Below are 27,355 nucleotides of genomic sequence, written 5' to 3' on the forward strand. Positions count from 1 at the left end.
CGTAATAAACCGGCCGCAAAATTCCCGAAATAAAAGAAACTTCAAAATATAGTAAAATTTAAGAAATTGAAACTTTTTGTATCAGCGAAATAACAATTTAAAACCGAATTATCTTTACAGAGTTTAGCAATTTAAACCGAATTGCAACCAGACGGAATAAAATTTTATTTATTTTATTTTAAAATTTAAATATATTTTTTTTTTGTAAACGGTAACGGTAGATGGAATCAAAAAAAAATACTTCAGAATGGTAACACTCCCTCTTGAAGAGTTAGGGGTGCGCAGCGCACCGGGTAGCGAACGACTGGAGGTCCTAGCGGTGCCGAGGGCTTTTATATTTTTCCTGGTACCTATTTCTGGCCCAACCGCCCTGTCATGCGCACAATGTCGCACCAGCTTACCTCCAGCTCACATATGCCTCGGTAAATATCACTATGTAATTGCAACTCTAGTTATCACTATGTAAACTTAAATCCCGATTTTGAAATGTCGATAATTAAATAAAGACAGGCCTAGAACTAACGAAAATCATTTTATTTTTCTATTTAAATTATTAACGAACTTCAATAAATTTGCGAAAGACCTAGAAGGACTTACATTCACCAAATTGGAGATGTCATTAGAAAAGGTTTAGTACGATCTACTCTGAATCGGCGGGCGTGTATGAAGCGATTGATGAATATGGAGGAAGCAAGAGAAGTGTGTTAGGCTCGAAGCAAATGGAATTCCATAGTCTCTGCTTACCCCGGTGGGAAATAGGCGTGAGTTTATGTATGTATGTACAAACGGTCTCCGTGGTCCAGTGGTTTGAGCTTTGGGCTCACGATCCGGAGGTCCCGGGTTCAAGTCCCGGTGGGGACGTATCACAAAAATCACTTTGTGGTCCCTAGTTTGATTAGGACATTACAGGCTGATCACTTGATTGTCCGAAAGTAAGATGATCCGTGCTTCGGAAGGCACGTTAAGCTGTTGGTCCCGGTTACTACAAATTAATGTCAGTGAGTAATCGCTACATGAGCCATGTTAGGGGCCTTTGGCGGCTCAATAGTAACCCTGACACCAGGGTTGATGGGGTTGGTAATCCAACTCACAATCTACACGATAGAAGAAGATATATGTATGTATGTACTAAATTTGCAAAAGTTCGTATTTTATCAAGATTTTTCTGTGACGTCATAGCGTGCGTTTTCGTACAAATTCCATAATAGTGTCTGGTTTTAACGTTTGGTAACGTTGAAAACTGCGCTGCACTGCAGTCAGTAGTTCTGACAGGCCGCTATGCCTACGCTTGTTTCATAGTAACTCCCACGTAGCCTTTGGGCAAAGTTCAATTCGTCAAAATACCGCCTATTCGTATTTTTTTATGTAGGTACCTGGTGAGGTTTGCGTAAAAAAATATTTGTGTAGGTGTGCAACTTTTCAGTTGCAGTAAATAAATATGGACGAACGAGCAATGTTGTTCTGTACTGATCTCTGTCAATAATTCTTGCTCATAATGTCTACTATAATACCTAAAGGAATAATGGCAAGAAAATTACAAAAAATATATATATTTTTGGTACTTTCCGGAATGCGTACAATTCGTTTGAAGTGTAAATTCTATACTACAAAATATTAATGCGTTTATTTATATGAAAACTTGAAATTACTTTATTTTATTTTCTTAGGGAAACTTACGGCTTTATTTAAGCCACATACGTTACAATAAATTGCATTACTTTAGATATTAAAACCAGAATAGCAATGGCAAAACATGCCTTCCATAACAAGGGGCGCATATTCAAGGCTAAGGTAACCAGAACAATCAGAAAACGATGCATCAAAACTTTCGTATGGAATATAGCCCTCTACGGATGTGAAACTTGGACACTGACACAGAAAGACAGAGAGAGATTTGAAATGTGGTTTTAGAGGCGGATTGAAAGAATGATTGGACTGAAAAGGTTACTAATCAGGAAGAAGCTAATAAGAGTACAAGTAAGAGAAAAGAGGCAAGATGATTGGACAATTAATAAAATACGACGAATTTATTAAAACATCATAGAAGGGAAGCTACAAGGAAAGAGATGAAGAGGAAGACCAAGAAGAGCTTACATGGAACAGATTAAAGAGAAGGTGAACGTCGTGTCTTATGCTCTTAAATTAGTGATGACATTACAATAACACAGACAGACAGAGGCAGGTTGGAAGCGTTTGAGATGTGGTGTTGGCGAAGGATGAAGGGTATAAGCTGGACTGAAATGGTGTCAAATGAAAAAGTGCTGGAAAGAGTTGAAGAAAAGAGAACCATATTGAAGACTATAGAGAATCGGAGAGGAAATATGATTGGCCACCTGATACGACACGATTCATTTATAACAAACATTATAGAAGGAAAAATTGTAGAGAGTAGAGGAAGGGGTAGACCTAGGAGAACATTTATGAAACAAATAAAAGAGAAGGTTCAGGTCGTGTCGGGGTGGTGAAGGTTTTGGCGGGAAGAAGAGAGGAATGGCGATTACTCCACCGCAGCTCTTAAATTAAGAGAGAGATTACAATAACAAGTAAAAGTTTACACAAATAGTTTAAAACACTTTAAAGACAAACGATGTGAGAGAGACTAAAATACATGAAATGTTATATTTCGAGCGAGCTAACATTACCATTAGGAATGTCTTTAAAGATCTGGTGCCAATGTGAAATAGATCACATTCCGAAGCATTTATGTACCTAATTAAACAGTTGAGTGCACGAGGCGGATAGCATTACGTCTGTAGAAGGCGCGGCAACGAGAAACATGAAGTAAACTCTAAGCCATTGTCTATTTTGGTACCTGTAATTTAATACTGCAGAAGAGGTTGGAGGATTCTCGAACAAATAACATAGCATCAGCAGAGGTGTAATTTTAGTACATACACCTACTCGTCGCCAGCTATGTTTAAGTCCCACGTGATAAGGAGCGAGTTCAAACTGTATACGCTTCCTGGGAACCACGTGATATCAATTATCTATACAAAAAACACTTGAATATTACAAAAGAATCCCGGCCAGTAACTATAGTAGTAGTAGTAGTGGCCATGGTACGATTTTGTGTATCTTAAATAGTATGGTGCTATATTTGAGTAGGTCCCTTATTCTAGCATATATTTTATAACACATAATATGCAAAAATACTATATTTTTATCGATGATTTTAAACTCAAACTCAAAATCGTCTTTATTCAGTAGGTAACATAGTTACACTTTGAATTGTAAATTTTTAACCGACTTCAAAAAAGAAGGAGGTTATCAATTTGACCCGTATGTATGTAATATTTTTGGAATCTGTGTGGGCTTCCAAAACGTGTACCAAATTTCACAGTTGTATGAAAGTATGTATTTTGTCCACACATTTCTCGGAAACTACAAATCGTATTGCAATAATTACATAAATATACATTTTTTATCCGCCTACAACTACTGCAGCTTCTCTGTATAGTCGAGGAAAAGTAGCTTCAAAAAAACATCGGCACAGGAATAATTAATTTTCCATTGAGTCGACTAAATTGTTTTTTTTTGTAGAGCTAAAAAAAATGATTCATTAAAAAAATATGTACTTTTTTTTCAAAATTAATAAAGAGGTATAATTTAGCCTTTCCCCAAATTCTTTTGCTTTTGCAATACACAAAACGCTGACATGACGCCTCTATGTAGCTTTAAAATATGAAGAAACTGAATATTTAGAACAGCACAGGAGAGTGATTACAAATACCTTGACATTAAAATAACTAGTTAACTAGTGAGTCAGAAATGTTAGTTTATTCGATTTCTCTCTCTAATTAGAAATGGGACGCAAATAGAACTGCGTTTTCCTAGAATTGCATCGGAATCTTACTCCGCATATTTATTGGAGATGGAAAATTTAATAAAGCTAGTAAAATGAAATCACGCTGAATAACAATGTTGACATTTTATCGAGATTCTTGTAAATAAACGACAAATTGAAGGTCGTGTTAAGCCTTCCTATTCACAACACAATATCCTTTATTCCAATATCCTTAACTATCTGTTAAACCGGAGTTTTTATTATAAATTCCGAAATATGCACAAAACGAAATGTTTTACTGAGACAACGATCGTATTTTAAAGCTTTCCACGTCATTTATTGCTTCTCGAGTATCGCGCAACCACAACTAACGTATGTGTTATTACGCAATGAACGATGTGTAAATCAATATAGCGGTCCAGCTTGAAGTTATTTGGTGCGGACGATTTACATGTTGACATGACTTAACAGGTGACATGTGAACTCGTGTAACTTAGTGCTGAGGGCATATCTCCCTTGTTTTTATCATCTATGGTTTAACCTGTTGAACATATTGGAGTTTTCTAGGACAAAAGAGGTGAGTACGATCTGTATCAAAGTTTTTGGGGGTCACCACATTCACAATGCTTACTATTATCTACTTATGTTATTATTTTCACCTGTTTCTAGCTTGGGTTTCGTTTCGTAAACACACTTTTCCGAGAATAAACTTAATAGTATTAAAATAAATACGAAAACTACGTAAGTATGTACCGTGGTGTGTGTTGCGGGCCGTGAGTTAGTTTATGGTCGGAAAATTAAAATTTTCGTATTTAGAATTATTTGAAAGGATTCTTCTTTAATTGAGGAGCTCGGTGGCGCAGCGGTAAACGCGCTCGGTCTGCGATTGTTGAAGTTAAGCAACTTTCGCAAAGGCCGGTCATAGGATGGGTGACCACAAAAAAAAAAGTTTTCATCTCGAGCTCCTCCGTGCTTCGGAAGGCACGTTAAGCCGTTGGTCCCGGCTGCATTAGCAGTCGTTAATAACCACCAATCCGCACTGGGCCCGCGTGGTGGTTTAAGGCCCGTTCTCCCTATCCATCCATAGGGAAGGCCCGTGCCCCAGCAGTGGGGACGTTAATGGGCTCATGATGATGATGAAAGGATTCAGTTGTTTTTGCAGGCAGATTGAAGCCGACGCCCGAGGCTGGACACAGACTGTCTCTATTCAGGCTATTGTTTTGTCTTCTGAGGTCCGTCAGACCTTCAGAAAAAGGTTGTTCCCTTGTTCTTATATTTAATATCTTCTCTTTCTCAATAAAAAGTGGTTGCAACATAATGCGTACCAGTGTCTTATTTTGTCTGAGCACTTTCAAATTATAAATTCTTAGGTGCACGACACAAAATTATAATATTATACATTATGTTCAAATACTCAGAACTTAGGTAAGTAACTTACAAAATAATAAAATTCAAATCTTCCCCTGCATTACATTTTTATTTGTATAGAGTTGATGAAAAATATTTTTTATGCATGGCAACTCTGCCGTCTAATTTTGTTCTCTTCTCTCTACGACATTCGTCTTGTCTCGTCCTTCGAGAGCCGGTGCAAGTGTTCCAGTGCGGAATTTCGTCGCAAGTGAACAAAATTTCTCTCGTGTAGGTGCTCTCGGGAGAAGAACAAAATTTCTTTAAACAATTTCGGCGGGCGGCGACAGGACGCTAAACGCTATACATTTCGTCAAGATTTCTTCTTGAATCCGACCGACTTCGCTGCGAGGACGAGTCCATAGGAAAACAAATCAAGAGGCAAGGGCATATATCATATCATCAAGTTATTTCTTTTGATAGTCTTCTTCGTATACTTTATAGAGTCGAGGTAGGAATACATATGAATGTACTCTACGGTAGAGGGCATATTACGACCTTTGGAATTACTCTTGCATTTTAATGGATTCGCCAATCTGTGTGGGTTTTGCAGAGTATCCCGGTTATGGATTCAGGAGTCTTCTTTGTAAATGTGTGCAATCATTTACATAACGTAAGGATGTATTTACGTATGTTTCACAGCGCTAATTTCGATTTTGATTCTTCTTTTTGTGTTTAGCTTTTTTTTGACGTGACGGATTCTTTTCATACCTACGTACGTAATATTATATATATGTACACAGAAACCATGTCACATTATCTTTTTTGACAAATTAAACCGTAAGTCTCATTAAATGACAAATATGATAGTGCGACAGGTTTCTAAAGTGGGTACATTATATTGCTCATGAGTGTACATCAGTAAGCAGTAACCGTGACGACTTAACGTGCCTTCCGAAGTACGGAATCATTTTATTTTTCAGGCTTTCAGGTGACTCCGACTATTCTATGTCGTGACCAAATAAGTCACAGTTTTACGAATTGGTTTTTGTTAGACTTGTCTACGTAAAGGATGGCGAGCGTCGAAAAAACGGATTTCCGAAAAACTGTGTTTTCAGCATAGACCTTAGGATTTTTGCGCTTGTTATCGAGACATGTGGCCTGTAACTGAGTTAGTTTCCAATTTGGGTTCGGTCGGACGGCAGTTGCATTTGAAAATAAAATCGAAGCCCGTCAAGTAAGCCAATCTGACCGCATGAAAATGGTATGCACGGTGGAAACTATTTTCATACACTCTGTTGATAATACCTTCGTAGATTTGAAGCTAGTTCCGTGTAACAGGGGGTGAGCCTATTGACATTACCCGGACACAAATCCTGGAACCACGTGATATCAATTACCTGTGATCCAAACATGACTTCAAACTCATAAAATAGAAATGTAGTAATGTAGTAGTTCAGATGGTTCAGAACATTCCGCTATCAAATACATAAACAAGCGGCAAAGAGGGTAGACAGATATGTCTCCCCGTAGAAAATTATGGATCTACCTACTCCACTCCAATCTCATCAATCATCCCGTGATGATGGCACTTGCAACAGTGTCGAAATATCGGGAGTCTCATATCCCTGATTTGAACGCGGTAAGAACCCGTTATTATGTATTTTAATTATCATAAAGAAGAACTGACTTCTTCTTCTTCTGGTTAAGAGCTCCAGCCGGGATTCGACCCCGGGTCACTGCGATGCAGATAGGTCATGCGTTCTCCTAATAGAGCTCCCAACCCGAAGAATCGAAACCATGTAAATGTGTCGTGAATTAGTTTAAAAATACACACAACTAATACAGGAAAAAAGGTATAAAGTACCTATCCGATGTGACTAGGTTATCATTTGAAAAACCGGGAAATATTTGTTTTTTTTTTTAAATAAAATTTTCCTGTACTATTGTCTTGTGACCAAAAACAACAAATAAATCACTGGAGTCGCAAAATTACGTTAGCGTCGTTATATCCTTAAAAAAAGTAACAGCTCAAAAATGAAAAGGTATGGGTGCTGATTCCAGTACAGTCATGAGCAATATAATGTACGCACTTAAAGACTCTGTCGCACTAACATATTTGACATTTAGTGAGACTTACAGTTCAATTTGTCAAAAAAGTTAATGTGACATGGTACCAAAGTGTATACATATTAATGCTCGTGACCGTACACACCATCTACTTTTATTTGGTTATACCTGTAATTTTTTTATCCGCCGAAAAGGAAAGAGACGGGCAAACAGGCATAAATTTTATGGAACACACATTCATTTTAGGCAGAAATTCAAAAAAATCCTCCCAAAATTTTATATTTATCAATAAGCCGTCAGAATTAGTAAGTTGACAGCACACGTCAAACGTGTTGCATATCAGCGAGATGCCTATTCTATTCCACCGGGGTTATTCAAATCATCCGTCCCTTTCATTTTCGGTAGATAAGAGGATGACGGGTATAACTTAAAAAAATCATTTAACTTGGACAAATGGGAAAAATGATTCGTTCAAAACATAACATAACATAACATAAACTGCCTATATACGTCCCACTGCTGGGCACAGGCCTCCCCTCAATCAACCGGAGGGGGTATGGAGCATACTCCACCACGCTGCTCCACTGCGGGTTGGTGGAGGTGTTTTTACGGCTAATAGCCGGGACCAACGGCTTAACGTGCCTTCCCAAGCACGGAATCATCTTACTTTTCTTTTTTTTTTTTCTTTTGCCGTTCAAAACAGGAAAGATAAACTGTCACGGCTTTTTCTCGAAAAGGCCGTTTGGTACTTATGTACTTTTACCTTTCCAGGGACGAATATTTACCCAAAGACAGGAAGTAGAATGTAATAAAAAGAAATCAATATTTACGTGTTGTGGTTTGTGTAGGGTAGGGCCAAGCGTAGCCAATGAGAGTAACCATAGCGCATGGGTGGGTCATATAGGGTGCGTAGGCAGGTTAAGGAAAGGAGAATGAACAAGACGGTCCCACCCACCAATACCCTTGGGATTATCGTCGTACTTCTTGGGTTGGGGGCCAAGAACATACGACTGGTCCAATCGCAAAAAAAAATATTTCCGCCTTGATATACTATACTATTCATTTTCATCATCATCATCCCTCTTGGGACTTCGTGTCAAAAGTAATTGTGAATTATTTTATCTGCGCATCCCTTTAGGGTCCGGGGAATTGAGTTGTCTTAACAATTACAATTATAGTATGACTCACATCCGTATTCCGTACAATGCTCCCCATTGGGCCGGCCAAGCAGTTAATGCCATCTGAAGAAAACTTAATTATACGGGACGTCAACGTACCGACAAGTCTGGATAGGGCCTAAAATACCACGTTGAAGCATTTCCCCATCGAGGTAAGCAGAGACTATAGAATTCCATTTGCTTCGATCCTGACACACTTCTCTTGCTTCCTCCATATTCATCAATCGTTTCATACACGATTCAGAGTATATCGTACTGAATCTTTTCTATAGGTGAACCCTAAGGTTGCCTGGCAGAAATTGCTGTTTAGCAATAAGGCCGCCTATTGAGCTAATTTTATTCGTCTGTACATATGCCGAGTTTATGTTTTTGTGCAATAAAGAGTTATTGATTGATTGACTTGGTCATAAACAGTTAGCGTGATAGAGCTCTACAAATTTTGTCCAAAAAGTTCTACACAATAGGTTTACACTGTTGTTGGAGCGCTAAGTATTAAACAAACCAACCCTGAATATTTGGACTCAAAACTTCATAATTAACTAAACAACCGGTAGCGGTAACACCTTATTTATGAAAATGTCAGGGGTTACTATTGTGAGATGACCATTGACCACAAAGGCTCCATGTGTGAAAGTTAGGAAAGTTGGAGAAGCTTAACGTCAAAATGTTGCCAGCATTTTCCGCTAAAAACTGTCACCGGCTCGTAACGAAATAAGTCCATTTCAAACTGTGTTATTTCATAATTACACTGGTGTAGAGTTCGTGTACCTTTGTATAGGTATTTCGCGGGAGACGAGATTACTGTTGAGCCCACTACATCCAGAGGCGGCACGTTTCGATAGTGAACATTTTTGTAATGGTTTGTTTGATCTAGTCAATGTGAACCTGTGGTTTTCAATCGGGGAGCGCCGGTTTGATCCCCGGTCTTCTTCTATCGTGTGGGTTGTGAGGATAACCAACCTCAGCAACCCTGGTGTCAGGGTTATTATTGAGCCGCCAAAGCCCCCTGACATGGTTCATGTAACAATTACTCACTTACATCAGTTAGTAATAACCGGGACCAACGGCTAAACGTGCCTTCCGAAGCACGGATCATCTTATTTTCGGAAAATCAGGTGATCAGTCTGTAATGTCCTAACCAAACTAGGGATCACAAAGTGATTTTTCTGATATGTCCCCACCGGGGTTCAACCCGGGACCTCCGGATCGTGAGCCCAACGCTTAACCACTGAACCACAGAGGCCGTTATAGAACACCCCCATCCCCGGTACAGAACTTGTAGTAATGACTATTAATTTATTATAAATGCAGTTTTTACTGACATAGTTGGCTCAACCATTATAGACGGCGATACGGCTCAACAATCACGTTGGTTTAACAGAAACTTAGGTGGGGTGTAGATACTTAGTTCATCTTGCGATGGATGTATCTCTAACTACCCCAATTGGTATATAGTCGTGAACTTATGCTATGTCATTTGGTCCGTTGGTCCCGGTTACTACTTACTGATGTAAGTAAGTAGTCGTTACATGAGCCATGTCTGGGGCCTTTGGCGGCTCAATAATAACCCTGACACCAGGGTTGATGAGGTTGGGAATTCACCTCACAACCCACACGATAGAAGAAAGCTATACGGCAAGGTATTATGTAAAGTAGGTTATGTTATTATACCATGAATTATTTATTATTAAAAGATATGACTGACTGACACCTGGACTGTAACCTGGAACCTGATAGTGGGCAGCAGTACCTATCAGTACTACAGAGGCGGAGGACACGAGTCCTAGTACGGCTTTAAAATAGACTACTCTGGGCACAATCCCACTCGCGTCAGACAGAGTACTGCGGGGCGGAAGTCAAGAGGGAAACCACTGCCCTATGTTTCTTTAAAAAGTGGCATGGAGAATGCTACTCTGATAAAAGCGTGACTCTTAAATTAGGGATAATAAAAGGATATGAACAGGGTGGAGGGGGGGTTAAAATGGCCACATTGAAGTAATTCATTTAAGAAAGCAATATTGCCCCCCCGTAAGTTATAAGTTTAGCGATATCAATTTTCAGCGATTACCAATATCAACAAAAGCGGTAAGTTATATTGAACTAAATATGCCACTTTTTCAGCATTTTTTGAATATTTTATACAAACAATTCACCACGATAATCATCATCATCAGCCCATTAACGTCCCCACTGCTGGGGCACGGGCCTTCCCTGTGGATGGATAGGGAGATCGGGCCTTAAACCATCACGCGGGCCCAGTGCGGATTGATGGTGATTAACGACTGCTAATGCAGCCGGGACCAACGGCTTAACGTGCCTTCCGAAGCACGGAGGAGCTCGAAATGAAAACTTAATTTTTTGTGGTCACCCATTCTATGACCGGCCTTTGCGAAAGTTGCTTTACTTCAACAATCGCAGACCAAGCGCGATAACCTCTGCGCCACCGAGCTCCTCACCACGATCAAAGTCTTCAAATTCAAATTCAAAAATATCTTTATTCAGTAGGTAACATCGAATCTGTTTCCCCAGCTATACAGGTGAGAAGCTGCAGTAGTTTTAGGCGGATGAGGCGTTTGTTATGTAAATAATAACGATTCAAAGTGTAACTATGTTTACGCCAACACCCGATAAATCGGACCCGATGGATAGTGCAATAAGGCCTTTACTGTGGTGAATTGTTTATATAAAATAAACAAGATACTACAGAGTGTCCAGGGATGGAGTTCGATATGGAAATAAAGCACTTTCCAGAGACAGACTCAGTGTGGTTTGTTGAATAACCGTAGTCCAAGCAAACAACATCGCGTGCCAAAAGTTGGTATTCAAAACGAACTGTTGCCTAAACGCACATCCGTATTTAGATCTTTAAAACAAAAAAACCGGGTAAGTGCGAGTTGGAATCGCGGACCGAGGGTTCCGTGCCCGGAAAAACTCAGAACTGCGCACAATCCGAAACAACCTGCCGAGGTAGGTAATAGGAAATTCTAATTGCAAAACCTAAGTCGAATAAATGATTCGAGTAAACGGTTGGTATTGAGATCGTTTAAACGCACATCGTATACAAGTTGTGAGAAGCTGCAGTAGTTTTAGGCGGATGAGACGTTCGTTATGTAAAATTGACGATTCAAAGTGTAACTATGTTACCTATTGAATAAAGATATTTTTGAATTTGAATTTAAGGTATAAGACCGGTAATCGGTAATCATGTAGCACAGAGGTAATCGTGAGAGACTACACAAATAAATAAATAACAAGAGTCCCTTTGACCAGCTTCCGGCTCCATCATAATATCATTACCCACAAGAGTGCTTTCCAAGACAAATCAAACGAGTCTAAACTCGATAAAATTGCGTTGTTTTATAAGTTTTATAACAGAGTTTTTTGACCACCTTCCGGGTCCATCTTCAGAGCCTGGATATCATGTTGCACCATTGTCAATCCGAAAAACAAACGTGGAATAAAAGAAATACTATTGAACCTATCAAGAATGGGTGCAAGTTGTATTGGGAGGTTTTTAGCACCACATCGAAGCAATTCACCTAAGAAAGTAATATTGCAATTTGACATTTGCGCATATAAAAGGGCGCAATGCAAACAAATGTCAAATAGCAATATTCTTATCTGAAAAATCAATATTGCTATTTGCTAATCAGACTTCTTTCAGCCTCTTACAAAAAATAGAGACATCGCTATGGTTTTCCTGTAATTTTTGGTTAATTCTTTATCACATGTAAAAAAATCTAACGTTTACGTTCAGTAGCTTTTGACCGGATGGCCTTACTTTCAAGGGTTCCGTTTTGCCATTCTGGTTCGGAATCCTAACAATACTGTACCTTTCACAACAAGTTTAAACATGTTGTATTAAAAACAACGAAGACCCATTAATGCATTGTAATATTCGAAATTAACAAAATTTTAAACAATAAGCAGAGAAACCCGAAAGGAAATGCTAACTTTTTGTGAACTGACTTTTATTGAATAGCCCTTATAGTCGCATTTCTTCACAACTTATTCAATCTTTTCAGGAAAAAACGTGATGTAGGTATATTTAAATTCACAAAATATGAGTGAAACGTGTATTTAACCTTTTTGTTGTCAAAATTTTAAATGTCAAATGCTTTGTAAGGTCTCATAGGGTTCGACGCTTTACAATACCACTAATAAAGGCAATAACAAGTAAACAAGAGCGGTGAACATGGAAGCGGCAAACTAGGAATCACAAAGTATTTTTTTTTTGTAGTATGTCCCCACCGGGATTTGAACCCGGGACCTCCAGATCGTGAGCCCAACGCCCAACTACAGGACCACGGAGGCCGTTAACTGGATAAATAAAAAAGAGAAACATGTAAAACACGAACTAGAAAGTCACGCCGTAAAAATCGTACCGGGTGAGAGCCTTCAGCGCTCCCAATATGTCCGGCCAAGTAGTTAATGCCATCTGCGGCAAATCTACAATAAGTCACGTCAAAAAAAAGGTAAAAATCGTGCTAGGTAACAAAACGTTAACATTTTAGAATGTTGTTTGTATATTGAATGTTTATTTATTTATTTATTTGTGACATCGTAACGAAAACTTTGAGGGATGATTCAGACCATGATTCTGAGTTGACATCAAGTGGAATTTTCCGTCGCGAAATTATGGAAATGAAAATAATTTAAAAAAAAATGACAAAAAAAGATCATAAATTTTCCTACAGGAACACTTGATATCAACTCAGAATCATGGTCTAAATCATCCCCGAAAGTTTTCGTTACGGTGTCACTAACACCCACGCGCACTGGTTATACGTTTTTATTGCATATCACAGGTTACTTATGGACTCTACACATGTTCTTACCTTCAAATATAATAGTGAAGGGCAGCAACGAGAGGAACATCCAGGGCTGGACGTGGAAGACCATGTCCACGGGGTTGTGGAGGCCCAGCCTGGACTTCTGCATGAGAAGCTGGGCGAACGTCCACCGCAGTCCAGCGGCGAAGGACGCGATGAGGAGGAAGTTGAACCCGAGGAGGTTAAACTGTGTCGCCTTGTACGTGAACATGACCAGCCCGGTAGCGATCATCAGCACGATGCCTACCAGTGACCATGACTGTGAACAAAAACATTTTTTTTAATATACATATTTGAGTGATTTCAGGAGTGGATAGGACGCCATTCGCCGTGTACTTAGTTAAGAGTCTTATGTAAATATTTCCTTTTATTTAGATGCAATAAAGTATATTTGAACTTGAATTTGAGTGGCTGCGAGTTTTCCTGTAGACCTGTGGCTCTGCCCACCTTAGGGTTCACAGGTATGTATGTAAATTTAAAATATCAAATACTCATAGCAAATGAATGGAGAAAACATAACGTAGAGATAGACTAGACTCTATAAGGGATGCTTTTAAAGGCGGACACGCACCTAAGCGGGCCGCAGTGACGAATCACTTTGTGAGACTGTCCTTTGTTTGGACTTTTCAAATTCAAATTCAAAAATATCTTTATTGAGAAGGTAACATAGTTACACTTTGAATCGTCAATTTTTACATAACGTCTCATCCGCCTAAAACTACTGCAGCTTCTCACAACCTGTATAGCCGGCTTCAGGCTTGAATCACCCGATTGTCCGAATAAGTAATGAGTCCGTGCTTCGGAGGGCACGTTAAGCTGATGGTCCCGGCTATTAGCCGTAAAAACACTTCCACCCGCATTGGAGTAGCGTGGTGGAATATGCTCCATACCCGCTCCGGTTGATTGAGGGGAGGCCTGTGCCCAGCAGTGGGACGTATTTAGGCGGTTTATGTATATGTTATGTAAGTAATTAAACGTGGTTTCCCTGTGGGACTGAAAACATAGGTGGCGAGGAGTGAGTATACAGGGTGTTAGTGACGTCGTAACGAAAACTTTGAGGGATGATTGAGACCATGATTCTGAGATGATATGAAGTAGAATTTTCCGTCGCAAAAGTATGGAACAGAAAATAATAAAAAGAAAAACAAAAATTTTCATGAATTTTCCGACGGAAAATTCCACTTAATACCAACTAAGAATCATGGTCTGAATCATCCCCCTCAGTATTTGTTACGGTGTCACTAACACCCATACCTACTTGTATGGGTACAGTATGTACTTGTGCGGGGTGTAAGTGACATCGTAAAGAATACTGAGGGGGATGAAACAGCTGATTATTCTGAGTTAATATCAAGTGGAATTTTTCATCGCAAAAGTAGAATTAAAAATAATTTAAAAAAACTAAAAAAAAATCATGAATTTTGCGACGGAAAATTCCACTTGATATTAACTCAGAATCATGGTCTGAATCATCCCCCTCAGTATTCGTTACAATGTCACTTACACCCCGTATATTACATACCGTACAACCCTACCCCTTTCGGGGTACAGGTGTTATGTTATTATGATGTTGTTTAAAAAGGTTTAGATTAAAAAACCTCGTTTGAAAAAAAGATTAGTTTTACACCAAGAACCTATCTCCAAGTTCCTACTATTTTATGGCTACAACGTGCTTGCTTCACAAGATGCAACTATTATACAAGGATTAAATTCCTATTAGTTACGCGATGAAGACTGCAGATTAGCGATAGAGAAACATCAAGAGGAATTTTCCGACACAAAAGTATGGAACTGAAAATAATTAAAAAAACACTAAAATTGACATAAATTGTCAGGAAATTCGACGTAATATCAACAACAACTCAGGATTGTGGTCTGAATCGTCCCCATCAGTATTTGTTACGGTGTCACTAACACGCATACGAACTTGTATGGGGTGTAGGTGACATTATAACGAATACTGGATGATTCAGCTCATTATTATTCTTAGTTTCCATAATTTATTTTCCATTTTTTCTACATAAGAAAATAATTCGAAAAACTAATAAAAAACATTAATTTAGCGACACGAAATTCCACTTTATATTAACTGGGAATCATGGTCTGAATCATCCCCTTTAGTATTCATTACGATATCACTAACACCCTGTATCTAATGCCTAAAAACCTACTGAAGCAAAATAGTTATTTTAACATAAAAATAAATCGGCTACTTATTAGGAATTCCGGAGAAATATTTTCTTGTTTCATGCTATTTAGAGCGCCATTTTTCTACAGTCGGGTTTTTAGATTTTTTTATGTTGCGGATTAGGAAACAAAATGCATAGCGCCATGTATTAAAACTAATGGTACTATACTAATGATCATCATCATCAATGTAAGAGCCACGCTCTTGTCGGTGCAGCATTTCCATGCTACTTTTTAGGGAAAAATAGGGCTTTCCCTCTTGCCTTCCGCCCCGCAGTACTCTGTCTGACGCAATTGGGATGGCGCCCAGAGTAGTCTATTACAAAGCCATACTAGGACTCCTGTCCTCCGCCTTTGAATAGTACTGACTGTTACTAATACAGTGACAGATACTAATGATAGGTACATAGATGGAAATAGTTTCTCAAGGATAGGACGAAGAACCCGGTGGTGTAATGGTTAACACGCTCGTCCCGGCTTGACATGAGCTGCGGGTTCAAGTCCCGTCCGACTAAGAAAAAAAATATTCGATGTTGTTTTTTTTTACTGTAACATTTTTTTATAAATATGATATTGAATGTCGCTATTTGAATGAGTGTCAACCTTCGTCTTAGATTAGTTCCTGTTTTGGCAATCGGAGGTGATCCATGAAGCGTAAAATAAGAAAAACAAATGCCTACAGCTTCCTAATTTAATGTTGTAAGTACTTACTATTTAGTTTTATGCATCAGAAAGTTAATTCATGTTGGGACTATAGAGAATATAAATAATAGATTATTTATTATATTTGGGCGATAAACCAAACCTAAGCTTATACCAGGGTTATATAATAGGGTAGTTTCCAACTAACTTCCAAGTTGCTTTTTACTAAACGTCAAAACACGAAATTACTATGGAATTTGTATGAAAATCAACCTGTGTCATCATGGAACAAAGTGATAAAATGTCTCACTTATTATTAAAGTTTTCTTTATTCAAATTCATAAATAAGTTTAATAAAACAAAGAAACCGTTTTTTATCACCTTTAGATCAGTCTTTATTTAGTAATTAGAATTTCATAATTTATCTTTGTACATGGAAACTACCCAATTATTCCTCATCAGACAAATATGAGAAATCGCTGCCGGTTATCTTATACATACATAGATAAACTCACGCCTAGGGTAAGCAGAGACTATGGAATTCCATTTGCTTCGAACCTGACATACTTCTCTTATTTCCGCCACAATTAGTAATCGTTTTATACATGCACGCCGATTCAGAGTAGATCGTACTGAACCTTTCCTAAGGACATCTCCAATTTGGTAGATATACGGCCTTCTAGGTCTCCCTATGCCAGCCCTACCACCAACCTTCGCTTTATATACTGCTTTGGTAATCCTGTTATACTTCATCCGCTCTACGTGTCTAAACCAACTAAACATTCCGTTCTCAATCTTAGTTACTACATCGTCATTCACACCACATCTGTTAGCATTTTGGTTGTGACATTGCAGCACTAGTTGCCAATAAAAAAATACTCAAAAAGAAAAAAATAGAGATCGGCGGGATTTTCAACTGTCACGGTGGCTCTTGTATTATTTTCCATCTTGGTTAACATTGTGTAATGCTTTTAGAGCTCTAAATACATGTTTAAAAATAGTAAACAGATACTTTTATTATTTAAAACGCCCCTTCTAGACTTTTACATCTCTCTCTTATCTTATAGTCGGTTATTTACCTAAACTTCTTAAAATACCACGAATTGTTACGAATGTATGGAATCGGCTTCTTAAAACAATTTATTTTGACACTAAAAACTCCGGTAGGTACATATTGGATAAAAACATTACGATACGATGCTATGCGTGGTATTCTTACCTAACCTCTCGAAGGGTGACCATTTATTCGAATGAAGGGTGACTATTTTTTCATGATTTTCATCACAGGCCTTTACATCTTAATCAGATGATTTATACAGTGGCTGAAAACTCCAATACGATGTTAGATGGAGTGGATAGTGAAGCGACCCTCACATTATTATGTCTTTTTTCCCGTCTGTCGTTTAAAATCTGGAACCAGAAAGCAATATTGTTATTTGACATTTGTTTGCATTGCGCACTTACTTTTACATGCGCAAATGTCAAATTGCAAATTGCATGAATTGCGTCGATGTGGCCATTTTAACCCCCCAGGTCTCGTCATGTGCCTTGCAACCATCGACCAAATACATCCTCCACTAATTATAAATAGTTTCTATAGTTTAGTATTTATATAGCTTGTTTGTTTTCATTTACGGCAAATGCTGTGTATGCTTGTAATTGGCAAGCATATATACCAAGTTTTTCTTTTTATAATGCTGTCTGTAAAACTTTAATATGTATTGCTGTATGTGTACCTAAATAAATAAATAATTACGGTCACTAGCCAGGTCTTCTCATTTATCGGGGCAGATGCTGAATGCAAGCATGTCACGCTTTGCGCAGCCCTTGATGCGCAACATGGGCCAATAATCTAAATATATAAAAGGAGAAACTGACTGACTGACATATCAACGCACACCCTAAACAGCTAAACGTAGGCACTTGAAATTTGGAAAGGACGTAGCGTAGGTACCGTAGAGGTGCACTAAGAAAGGAATTCCCGGAATTCCCATAGGAACGGGAATTAGCGGGAAAATCCTTTTGTATGAAAAATCTAAACCTCTTAAGTTAGACGCTTGAAATTTGGCATGCAGGTACCATAGTAAACTTAAAGCTTAGTTGCAACAGAATATTGCAAAATTTCCACGGGAACGGGAGTTAGCGAGAAAAAACATTTGTATGAAAAAATCTAAACTGCATAAGTTAGATGCTTGACATTTGACATGCACTCCGCCGCACACAAAGATTTCTCTTTTATAACACGCTACGCGTACGAAATCGCGGGCAAAAGCTAGTAAAATATAAACTGCATAATATAGTTTTATGAACAGCATAATGTATGAGGTAGAAATATACGTAGAATAAACAGTGAAATTGATGTTTAAGACAATAAACATCATAAATAAATACTATTTATTAGTAGACACGACTGTATTATCAGAGATTACTACGCGTTAATGACTGTTTATAAATAGCGATTATACGAAGAAAACAATTGTGTGGGCAACTTGTTACGGACTCTAATAATAGGATTAAAAGAAAAATGTGAGCAAAGGGGCACCCACACAAGAGCGGATCCAGCTTTTATGTCAAGGGGGGGTCACCAGTTCGCAGACAGCCTACATCCGTAGAGAATGACCGTACCTGTCGCCCAGGGAGTCTTGACCCCTAGGACACTTAATTATATCGTAGTCTTATGTATAACAGCCTCCCTGGTCTAGAACAGCCTCCGTGGTCTAGTGGTTACAGCGTTAGGCTCACGATCTGGAGGTCCGGGTTCGATTCCCGATGGGGACATTGTCGAAATCACTTTGTGAGACTGTCCTTTGTTTGGTAAGGACTTTTCAGGCTTGAATCACCTGATTGTCCGAAAAAGTAAGATGATTCCGTGCTTCGGAGGGCACGTTAAGCCGTTGGTCCCGGGTATTAGCCGTAAAAACACCTCCACCAACCCGCAGTGGAGCAGCGTGGTGGAGTATGCTCCATACCCCCTCCGGTTGATTGAGGGGAGGCCAGTGCCCAGCAGTGGGACGTATATAGGCAGTTTATGTATGTCATGTATCGCGTCGATAGGACGTAGATGGTGGGAGAGATAGGAGACGACAAGACTCTATTTATGTTGCAATGAACTATTTATTTAACTGAAAACGAGAACATCTAGATGTAAACTTAAAGAAACTCTTTTATGAATCTCCATGGCCTGAAGGACCTCTAAAGAAGAAAACAACCAATGTGTGTCATAGGCGCGACAGTCGCTGAGACCAATCTGCCGGAAAGCAACAGAGTGCTTCCGAAAGAATTAAAAATAAAGATTCAAATAATACAGCAATATACAGACTATAGAAAACTTTGAGGCATGATTCAGGCCATGATGGAATTTTCCGTCGCAAAGGTATGGAATGGAAAATAATTTAAAAAGACATAAAAAATTTCACGAATTATCCGACAGGAAATTCCACTTGATTTTAACACAGAATCATGGTCTAAATCATCCCCTTCAGTATTCGTTACGGTGTCACTAACACCCAGTATATACCAACCAACGGCCAGTAACAATCCCTACCAAAACATTATAAATGCGAAAGTAACTCCGTCTATTACGCTTTCCCGTCAAAACTACTAAACTGATTTTGATGAAATTCGGCACAGAGATAGATTAGACCTTTTTTGGGAATACTATGCTACTACGGGGGTAAATATTTGCTTTAAAGTAGCTCCATACACGAGGATTGTGTCAAATTACATACATACTTAAACTCACGCCTATTTCCCACCGGGGTAAGCACACGCTTCTCTTATTTCCTCCACATTCATCAATCGCTTCATACATGCACGCCGGTTCAGAGTAGATCGTACTAAACCTTTTCTAAGGACATCTCCAATTTGGTAAATGTAAGTCCTTCTAGGTCTTTCTCTGCCAGCCCTACCATCAACTTTCGCTTTTTCGTGTGTTAAATTCTGAAAATTCTTTTTTTTTAATTTTATTAAAGGTTTTCATAAGAATAGGGATGGAATAAACACGCCGCCCGCGATAACAGTCCACGCGGGCGTAGTCGCGGGCGGAAGACAAGTTAAGTATAAAATGAGTGTACTTTTAATAAACAACTTTCAAACCTAACAACCTAATAACGACAGTTGATTGGATGCTTTCTTTTTATTAAAAAAGTTGAGGTACTTGTTGACCAATACCAATCACCAAGTTAACAAATACATCGGAAGCGGTCAGTTATTGGAAAGATGATCTTCTAACTCAAACTTAAAAATGTCTTCTATCTAGTGGTGGGTAACACAGTGGTGAAAAACGAAACGCAGGAATATGTTTTTAATTTTGGCGTTACCAATCGGCGTTACCCAAAAACACGATAGATAGCGTTGTTACGTTTTTTCTTCGTTTAAACTTCTAGTTTCATGGATAACAGACATATATATGCGTCTTTTATCTTTGTTTTTGGGTACAAATGATGAACCTTTTTATTAGACCAAGGTACAATTACAACTTCCACCCATTATTATTAATGTGATCCAAAAATTAAGCAACAATTAGTTTTATATAATTATGCTTCATTTACATTACATATTTGAATAATTATGTACCCCAGCAATGAGAAAATAGGTAATTATCACGTTAAAATTGAACAATGCCATCTATCGTGTGTTTGGGGAACGTCAATTGGAAAGTCCCTTATTCTAATAAAATACTGGCCCTGATCCTGCAGACACCGCGTGTAACATATATCTGTCATTTTCTTATCCGCCGAAAAGGAAAGGGACGGATGATTCACAACTGTTAATTTTAAAATGAATGAATGAATAACCCGGGCAAATCAAATAGATATATGCAACCTGTTTGATGTGTGTTATCTTGTCAACTTAATTCTGTCAGGTGTGTAAAATTTTGTGTGATGCTCCGTGGCCGGACGACCATTCAGTTCGCTAACTTCTAATTGGGTAGTATCCTAGGTCAAAGATAAATTATGAAATTCTGATTACTAAATAAAGACAATCTAAAGGCGACAAAAATATATTTTTTTTATTTAAATGATTTATGAATTTTAATAAAGAAAATTGTAATTATAAGTGCGCCATATTGTCACGTTTTTCCATGACGTCACATGTTGCTTTTTCATACAAATTCCATAATAATTTCGTATTTTGACTTTTAGTAAAAAGTGACACATGATGGACTAATGTTATGGGCGATAGGCTGATCCCTTATCACCATAAGGTTCATCATATCCATCTTTGGACTTCGTATCAACAGTGGCTGCAAGTTGTCTTTGATTACTTGTGGCTCTGCCCACCCCATTAGGGATTACGGGCGTGAGTTTATGTATGTATGTATGTATGTAAAAAGTGACTGATTTGACTAGTTGGAAACTACTCTATTATATCAATAAAATCTATGTAGAGATTACGTACTTTCTCGTGTACACCAAGAAAAAAAAACGACCAAAGCATTAAAAATCAAATGAATGATAAAAAGGGCACAGACAGTTAAGGAGTATTTCTCCTCAGCCGTGCCACCGATTATCTATGTAATCTAGCAATAACTCTACTCTTACTACTCTACTCTATGCTTCAATCTTGTTTATCTAAGCTTTAACAATTATTTTTTTTAATTTCAAACTAGTATTCTTAATTAGTAGTCTAGTATTGTTTGTGTATTAAAATAAATCTCCTATTTCATTACATTCTATTTTCGTGTTTGTTTGCTAGTAAAACGCAATTTATTTAAGGACTAGGGAGTATCCGATTGGAAATAATCCGTTTAAAAAGAAAGGTAAAATGGAAAATAATAATGCAAACTTTTTGAAGCTTTTAAATATCTATCAAAATGAAAATAATATAAATTTCAAAAAGTTTCTATTTTTGTTTTCCATTTTACCTTTCTTTGTCCGGCGCAAGCGGAATGTAATTCAAAATTGCAATACAATACTGCATATTCGTCGCGTCGTGCTCACCGTTGAAATCGATGGCTTCATGTATGAAATAGGTATATAGTTTTACAGGAGACATACACACTAATTAATTTATGAAACCTTTAAGGAGCAATAGTGACAGTATCGGTTTTACTCACGCCTGTTTCCCACGACTAAACCGAGACTATGGAATACCATTTGCTTCGATCCTGACACACTTCTCTTGCTTCCTCCACATTCAGACACACAGTATCGATTTTATTGCGGTTCGGTATCGGTTTTAGTACGCACCACACTTCACTCAGTCAAATACAAAACAAACCCTCAGTTCTTCGTTGATCGCGGTCAGTTGATTGATTATAATTATCACTATCACTACATAGTATAAAACAAAGTCGCATTTCTGTCCCTATATCCCTATGTGCGCTTAAATCTTTAAAATTACGCAACGGATTTTGATGCGGTTTTTTTTAATACATAGAGTGGTTTAAGAGGAAGGTTTATATGTATAATAACATCCATTAAGTAGTGGAGAAATACTGTTATTTTTGAGGTTTTTAATGTGATGTAAATAATTTCATTTTTTCTTCAGCATTGCACCCGAGCGAAGCCGGGGCGGGTCGCTAGTTTATTTATAAAATAGACTGCGTACTAATAACGTAGAGTCTATCTCCAAAAACCGTATATTATTGTTTATTCTATGCCTTAAGCCCTATAGTAGGACATTAAGTTATTGTATTTATACAAACAATTTTACTTACGGTCTTGAAAGAAAACTTCGATACCGCGTTCTAAAATACAAGTGGTGCCATCCGACGGATTTTATCGACACTAATTCGAGATTAATCGTGTGAGATTTGGCTCTATTTCTAGATTAGCGTTTTATAAATTATCTTCAACTTAGTCATTTAGCCTCAAGGTTAATTAACAACAACTTAGAAGATAGAAATGCTTGAGAAACTTGGAAACAATATTGAGTTATAGAAGGTAAATTGGTTCCCATGGTCAATTAATGAATTATTATTTATACCAGTATATACACTGTAAAAGAATACAAATTGAAATATCATTGACCCCTGACCTTGACTTGTCTTTACAATATTCAAGAAACTACGAGCGTGGGCTGTTATTTTTAAATTTTTGTTAATGTAGGTATTTTTCTCAAAAACTATACTAGCTAATATATACGGTCGAATTGAGAACCTTCTTCTTTTTTGGAGTCGGTAAAAATGGGACCAATTGCATAATTTGAGAGATACTTTGAAAAATATTTTAAACTTATTTCGGATTTTTCGTGAAATTACATCTGTATCAAAATAATTAAACAAAGTAGGTAGGTACCTATATATATATGTAGTAATAATTATTATTCAAATTATAACAATGTTACCAACTGAATAAAGATAGTTTTGAGCTTGGTCGCGTCTTTTTAAACTACAAAATATACCTTGTGCGTCACACGCTAAAACCAAATTCGTTCGACTACGTCTATTAAATGAAAGCATTTATTTTAATACGCACAATACAAAATAAAATAAAATTGGGAAATGAATAATGTGATTCCCCATACGCCTACAATAATATTGTACAATCCTTTAAATGTGCAATAATATTGAATAACCCCTTTGATTCCAAACGTTCAATAAATTCTCTCAATAAAATTGACAAACCAGTCTGAACAACCGGGTGAGAGCTTTCAGCGCTCCCCATTTGTCCGGCCAAGTAGTTAATGCCATCTGCGGCAAATCTACAATAAGTCACGTCAAAAAAAAAAAAAAACATTCTGAACAATATTTTCGTGCGAGCAACATGTCTGACGGCGAAGTTTTGGCGGCAGCCGCGATGGTAATTTTGTTGAATAGAAAAAAAAACGTATATGTGTTAAGGAATGGTTGAAAAGAAGGCCAGTTTACACTCATGAAAGGCTTTTAAACGACTTAGCCTTAAATGAAGAAAACGACTTTAAAAACTACATGAGAATGGATATTGCAAAGTTCGAAGAATTATTACAATTAGTAAACCCTTTAATAGAGAAAAAAAACACAGTTATGAGAGAAGCAATTTCAACTTATCAACGGTTATCTATAACTTTGCGTTATTTAGCCACTGGAAATACTTTTGAGGATTTGAAATTTAGCAGTGCAATACCGTGACTGACCGATCGCGATCGCTCCGAAAACTAAAATGAAAAATCTTGCGCAATGCCTACACAGTGCAAGAAAAAAAAAATGCCCAATAAAAATTAAGCTCGCTCAATCTTTTGTTCAATAATATTGTGCATGCAGATATATTGTGCAATATTATTGTAGGTGTATTATGGGGCGTCTTAGACAGGGAATCTGTTATGTAATTATTGTTTCATAATAAACGTCATCAGGCCATAAACATTTTATAAATGAGACTGCACAAAGAACTCGACAATACTTCCTTTTTATATATATTTCCTGTTTTGTGTAAGTAAAGCAGAATAACAAAAGACTTGATTGACATTGAGGAAATCGATTTGGCACACCATCTACATCCGTAACTACATTGGCCTGTCAAACTAAATACTGCACTTTTAAAATTATAATAGTTTTTTTAAGTCCTTAAGATAATCTTTCGAAATGAAAAAGACTCGAAATGTTACTAATGTATAGTTTAACAAGATGAGATAACTGATAAAATTATCTATTAACCCTTTCACGGGCAGAGACCATGGGTCATTGATGGTTCATAATAGATAGTATGACACCTTGGAATCAGAACGTCATTAGACGTTCTGTCCTTTAAAGTGTTAATCGTTTATTTTCCCGTGTTATAAGTTTCTTAATTTTATTAGTTTAGGTAGGTACGTAGGTTTGGGTTTTTTTTTATTCCCTGGAACCTTCAAATACCACACATCATCGTATGCATTGATATACTACCCAATGTGCCAGGTCGGCGCCTAATCGCGTACTGGGGAAAAATACTGTCAGCGTCGCTATATAGACAGTTACTTTGCGTCCCACTTTTTGAGCGCTGATATCCAGTCTACGGTAGTAGCATATCAATGATACTGGCATATATGGCTGTAAAATTAAGCGACCCGTTGTCATAACAATAAAAAATAACCTAAAAGGGTTCCGTTTTTCCTTTTGAGGTTCGGAACCCTAAAAAATCATGGGTCAAACTTTAGTTTTCGGTAGTTATATCGCTTGGAGATTCTTTTTCTCGATGGCCTTACTCGTATACATAATAGGATACTTAAATGTAAAACAACAAATTAATTTAATGAAAAAATTCGCATAGGCAAGTAGTCGCGGCAGCGCAGGCTTGAGAAATATATTCGCTTCTTTTGTGTGTGCGTTAAAAGTAGATGCAATCGTATGCTTCGTACCTACGTCTCATTCCCCCAGCATTATTCCGTCATTTCACAGGGTCCGCTTACCTAAACTGACGATTTGACAGGTCCGGTTTTTTACAGAAGCGACTGCTACCTTCCAACCCGCGAAGAGAGAACCAGCTCAATACAGGTTAGGTCACATATCTCCGAAAATGCATTTCTCTCGGAATGTGGATTTACTCACGTCTATTTCTAATAATTTAGGACGTCGAACAAATCGAACAAAATATAGAGTGACAAAGACCATTTGGCATTTGGGACTGAATTTCAAAAGCATAAGAATAAGTGTGACACAGAATACATGTAGTACCACCTCTCACTAGCATCACATTTTTAAACATGTACTCATGCCAGTAATCCCTGAAGGGTAATCAGAGGACAACTTGCGGCCACTGTTCATACGAAGTCCTAAGGTGATAGGACAAGTGATCACCAGGGGGGTTAAAAAGGCCACATCAAAGCAATTCAACTAAAAAAACAATATTGCTATTTGACATTTGCGCATATAAAAGTAAGTGCGCAATGCAAATGTCAAATAGCAATATTGCTTTCTTAGATGAATTGCAAACAACGTGGCCTTTTTGTGGTCGAAACACACACTGTTTTACTTATGATTTCGCATACTGAAATAAAAGTTAAAAAAAAACTTACTTTTTTCTCTAGTCCGAGCAGGATAGCGAATCCTAAGATGAAGATGATTGTTGTCGACTTCGTCATTGTGTACAGCGATATAGTGACTAGTTCGAGGCCCCAGTTTGAGAAGCCCACGTCGATTCCGCTGGCCAGCCCCGTCGGGCCGACAGACTTGAGGCACACGGGGAAGGACAGGAGTAGTTGGGGTACACCGGTTACCAAGCAAAGCACAATTCGTATAATGACTGACAGCAACCACTTCACTATCAAATGGTACATAACCACCGTCAGCGGATAGTGGAATTCCTGCAACAAAAAGGTTGGTTTACTAATACGTTTTTAGACATACCTTAACTCACGCCCGTACTGCCTAATAGGGTGGGTGAGTAATCAAATCAGATGACAGCTTGTAGATACTTTTAATACGAAGTCTTAAGATGGTTTGTCTTCTTCTTCTTATTGTATGGGTGGTGAGGAAGATTACCGACCTCATCAACCCTGCCAGGTCTGCACGACAACCGCGCCGCGCGCGGCGCGTATTATATCGAGCGCTTGGACCAATAAACGATACGAATGCTATCTACGTAGATGGACGTCAGACGGCTATTGGTCGAAGCGCTCAATATAATTCGCGCAGCGGTTGTCATGCAGACCCGGCTGGTGTCCGGGTTATTATTGAGCCGCCATAGGCCCCTGACATGACTCATGTAACGACTACTTACTTACATCAGTAAGTACTAACCGGGACCAACGACTTACGGCAACGTGTCTTTAGAAGCACGGATCATCTTACTTTCGGACAATCAGGTGATCAGCCTGAAATGTCCTAACCAAACTCTAAGTGATTTTTGCGATTTGTCCCCACCGGGATTAAAACCCGGGGCCGCCGGATCGTAAGCCCAAAGCTCAACCACTGGACCATGGAGGCCGTTAAGTTGGTTTGTCTGTCTTGTGTCAGTCTAATTGTTTTTATATTCTGTTATGTGTACAATAAAGTGTTAAATAAATAAATGGATATGATGATCTTTCGGAAGACAGCTGATCAACCCATATGGTCTACCCATATTCGAAAGGAGAGCTACCTACAGAAGAACAGACGCTGCAAAAGATCGCGTAGAGTGGAAATCTGTTGTTCGAGACCTACATCCCAGCTTTTTTTTTGGTGTGACTTATTGTAGATTTGCCGCAGATGGCATTAACTACTTGGCCGGACAAATGGGGAGCGCTGAAGGCTCTCACCCGGTTCAACGTTTAAGACAACAGGCCTGAGGGTGCCCAGTTGGGCGCGAACCTCGGCTCAGGGCGTCGTCTGAGGGGAAGAATATTTGAAAAGGATTAATCGACCCTAGTGGGTCGATAGCGATAAGCGCTGAATGAGGGAAATCGTCGACTACATCGCAACAATAGGATAACAGAAT

The 27,355-nt window shown here is 38.2% G+C and overlaps 1 protein-coding gene across 1 annotated transcript in view; it reads right to left on the reverse strand.

Moving 5' to 3' along the window:
- The window catches only part of LOC126380117 (solute carrier family 35 member C2), a 50,623-nt gene that overhangs the window by 19,951 nt on the left and 3,317 nt on the right, over positions 1–27,355 (reverse strand). The window contains exons 2-3 of the mRNA XM_050029361.1: positions 25,956–26,243; positions 13,218–13,470 (exon numbers count right to left, since the gene is read on the reverse strand). Of these exons, the coding sequence (XP_049885318.1) occupies positions 13,218–13,470; positions 25,956–26,243 (541 nt within the window). The remainder of the gene's footprint in view (positions 1–13,217; positions 13,471–25,955; positions 26,244–27,355) is intronic.

This window comes from Pectinophora gossypiella, chromosome Z (assembly GCF_024362695.1).
Source record: "Pectinophora gossypiella chromosome Z, ilPecGoss1.1, whole genome shotgun sequence".
NCBI classification, from domain to species: Eukaryota; Metazoa; Arthropoda; class Insecta; order Lepidoptera; family Gelechiidae; genus Pectinophora; species Pectinophora gossypiella.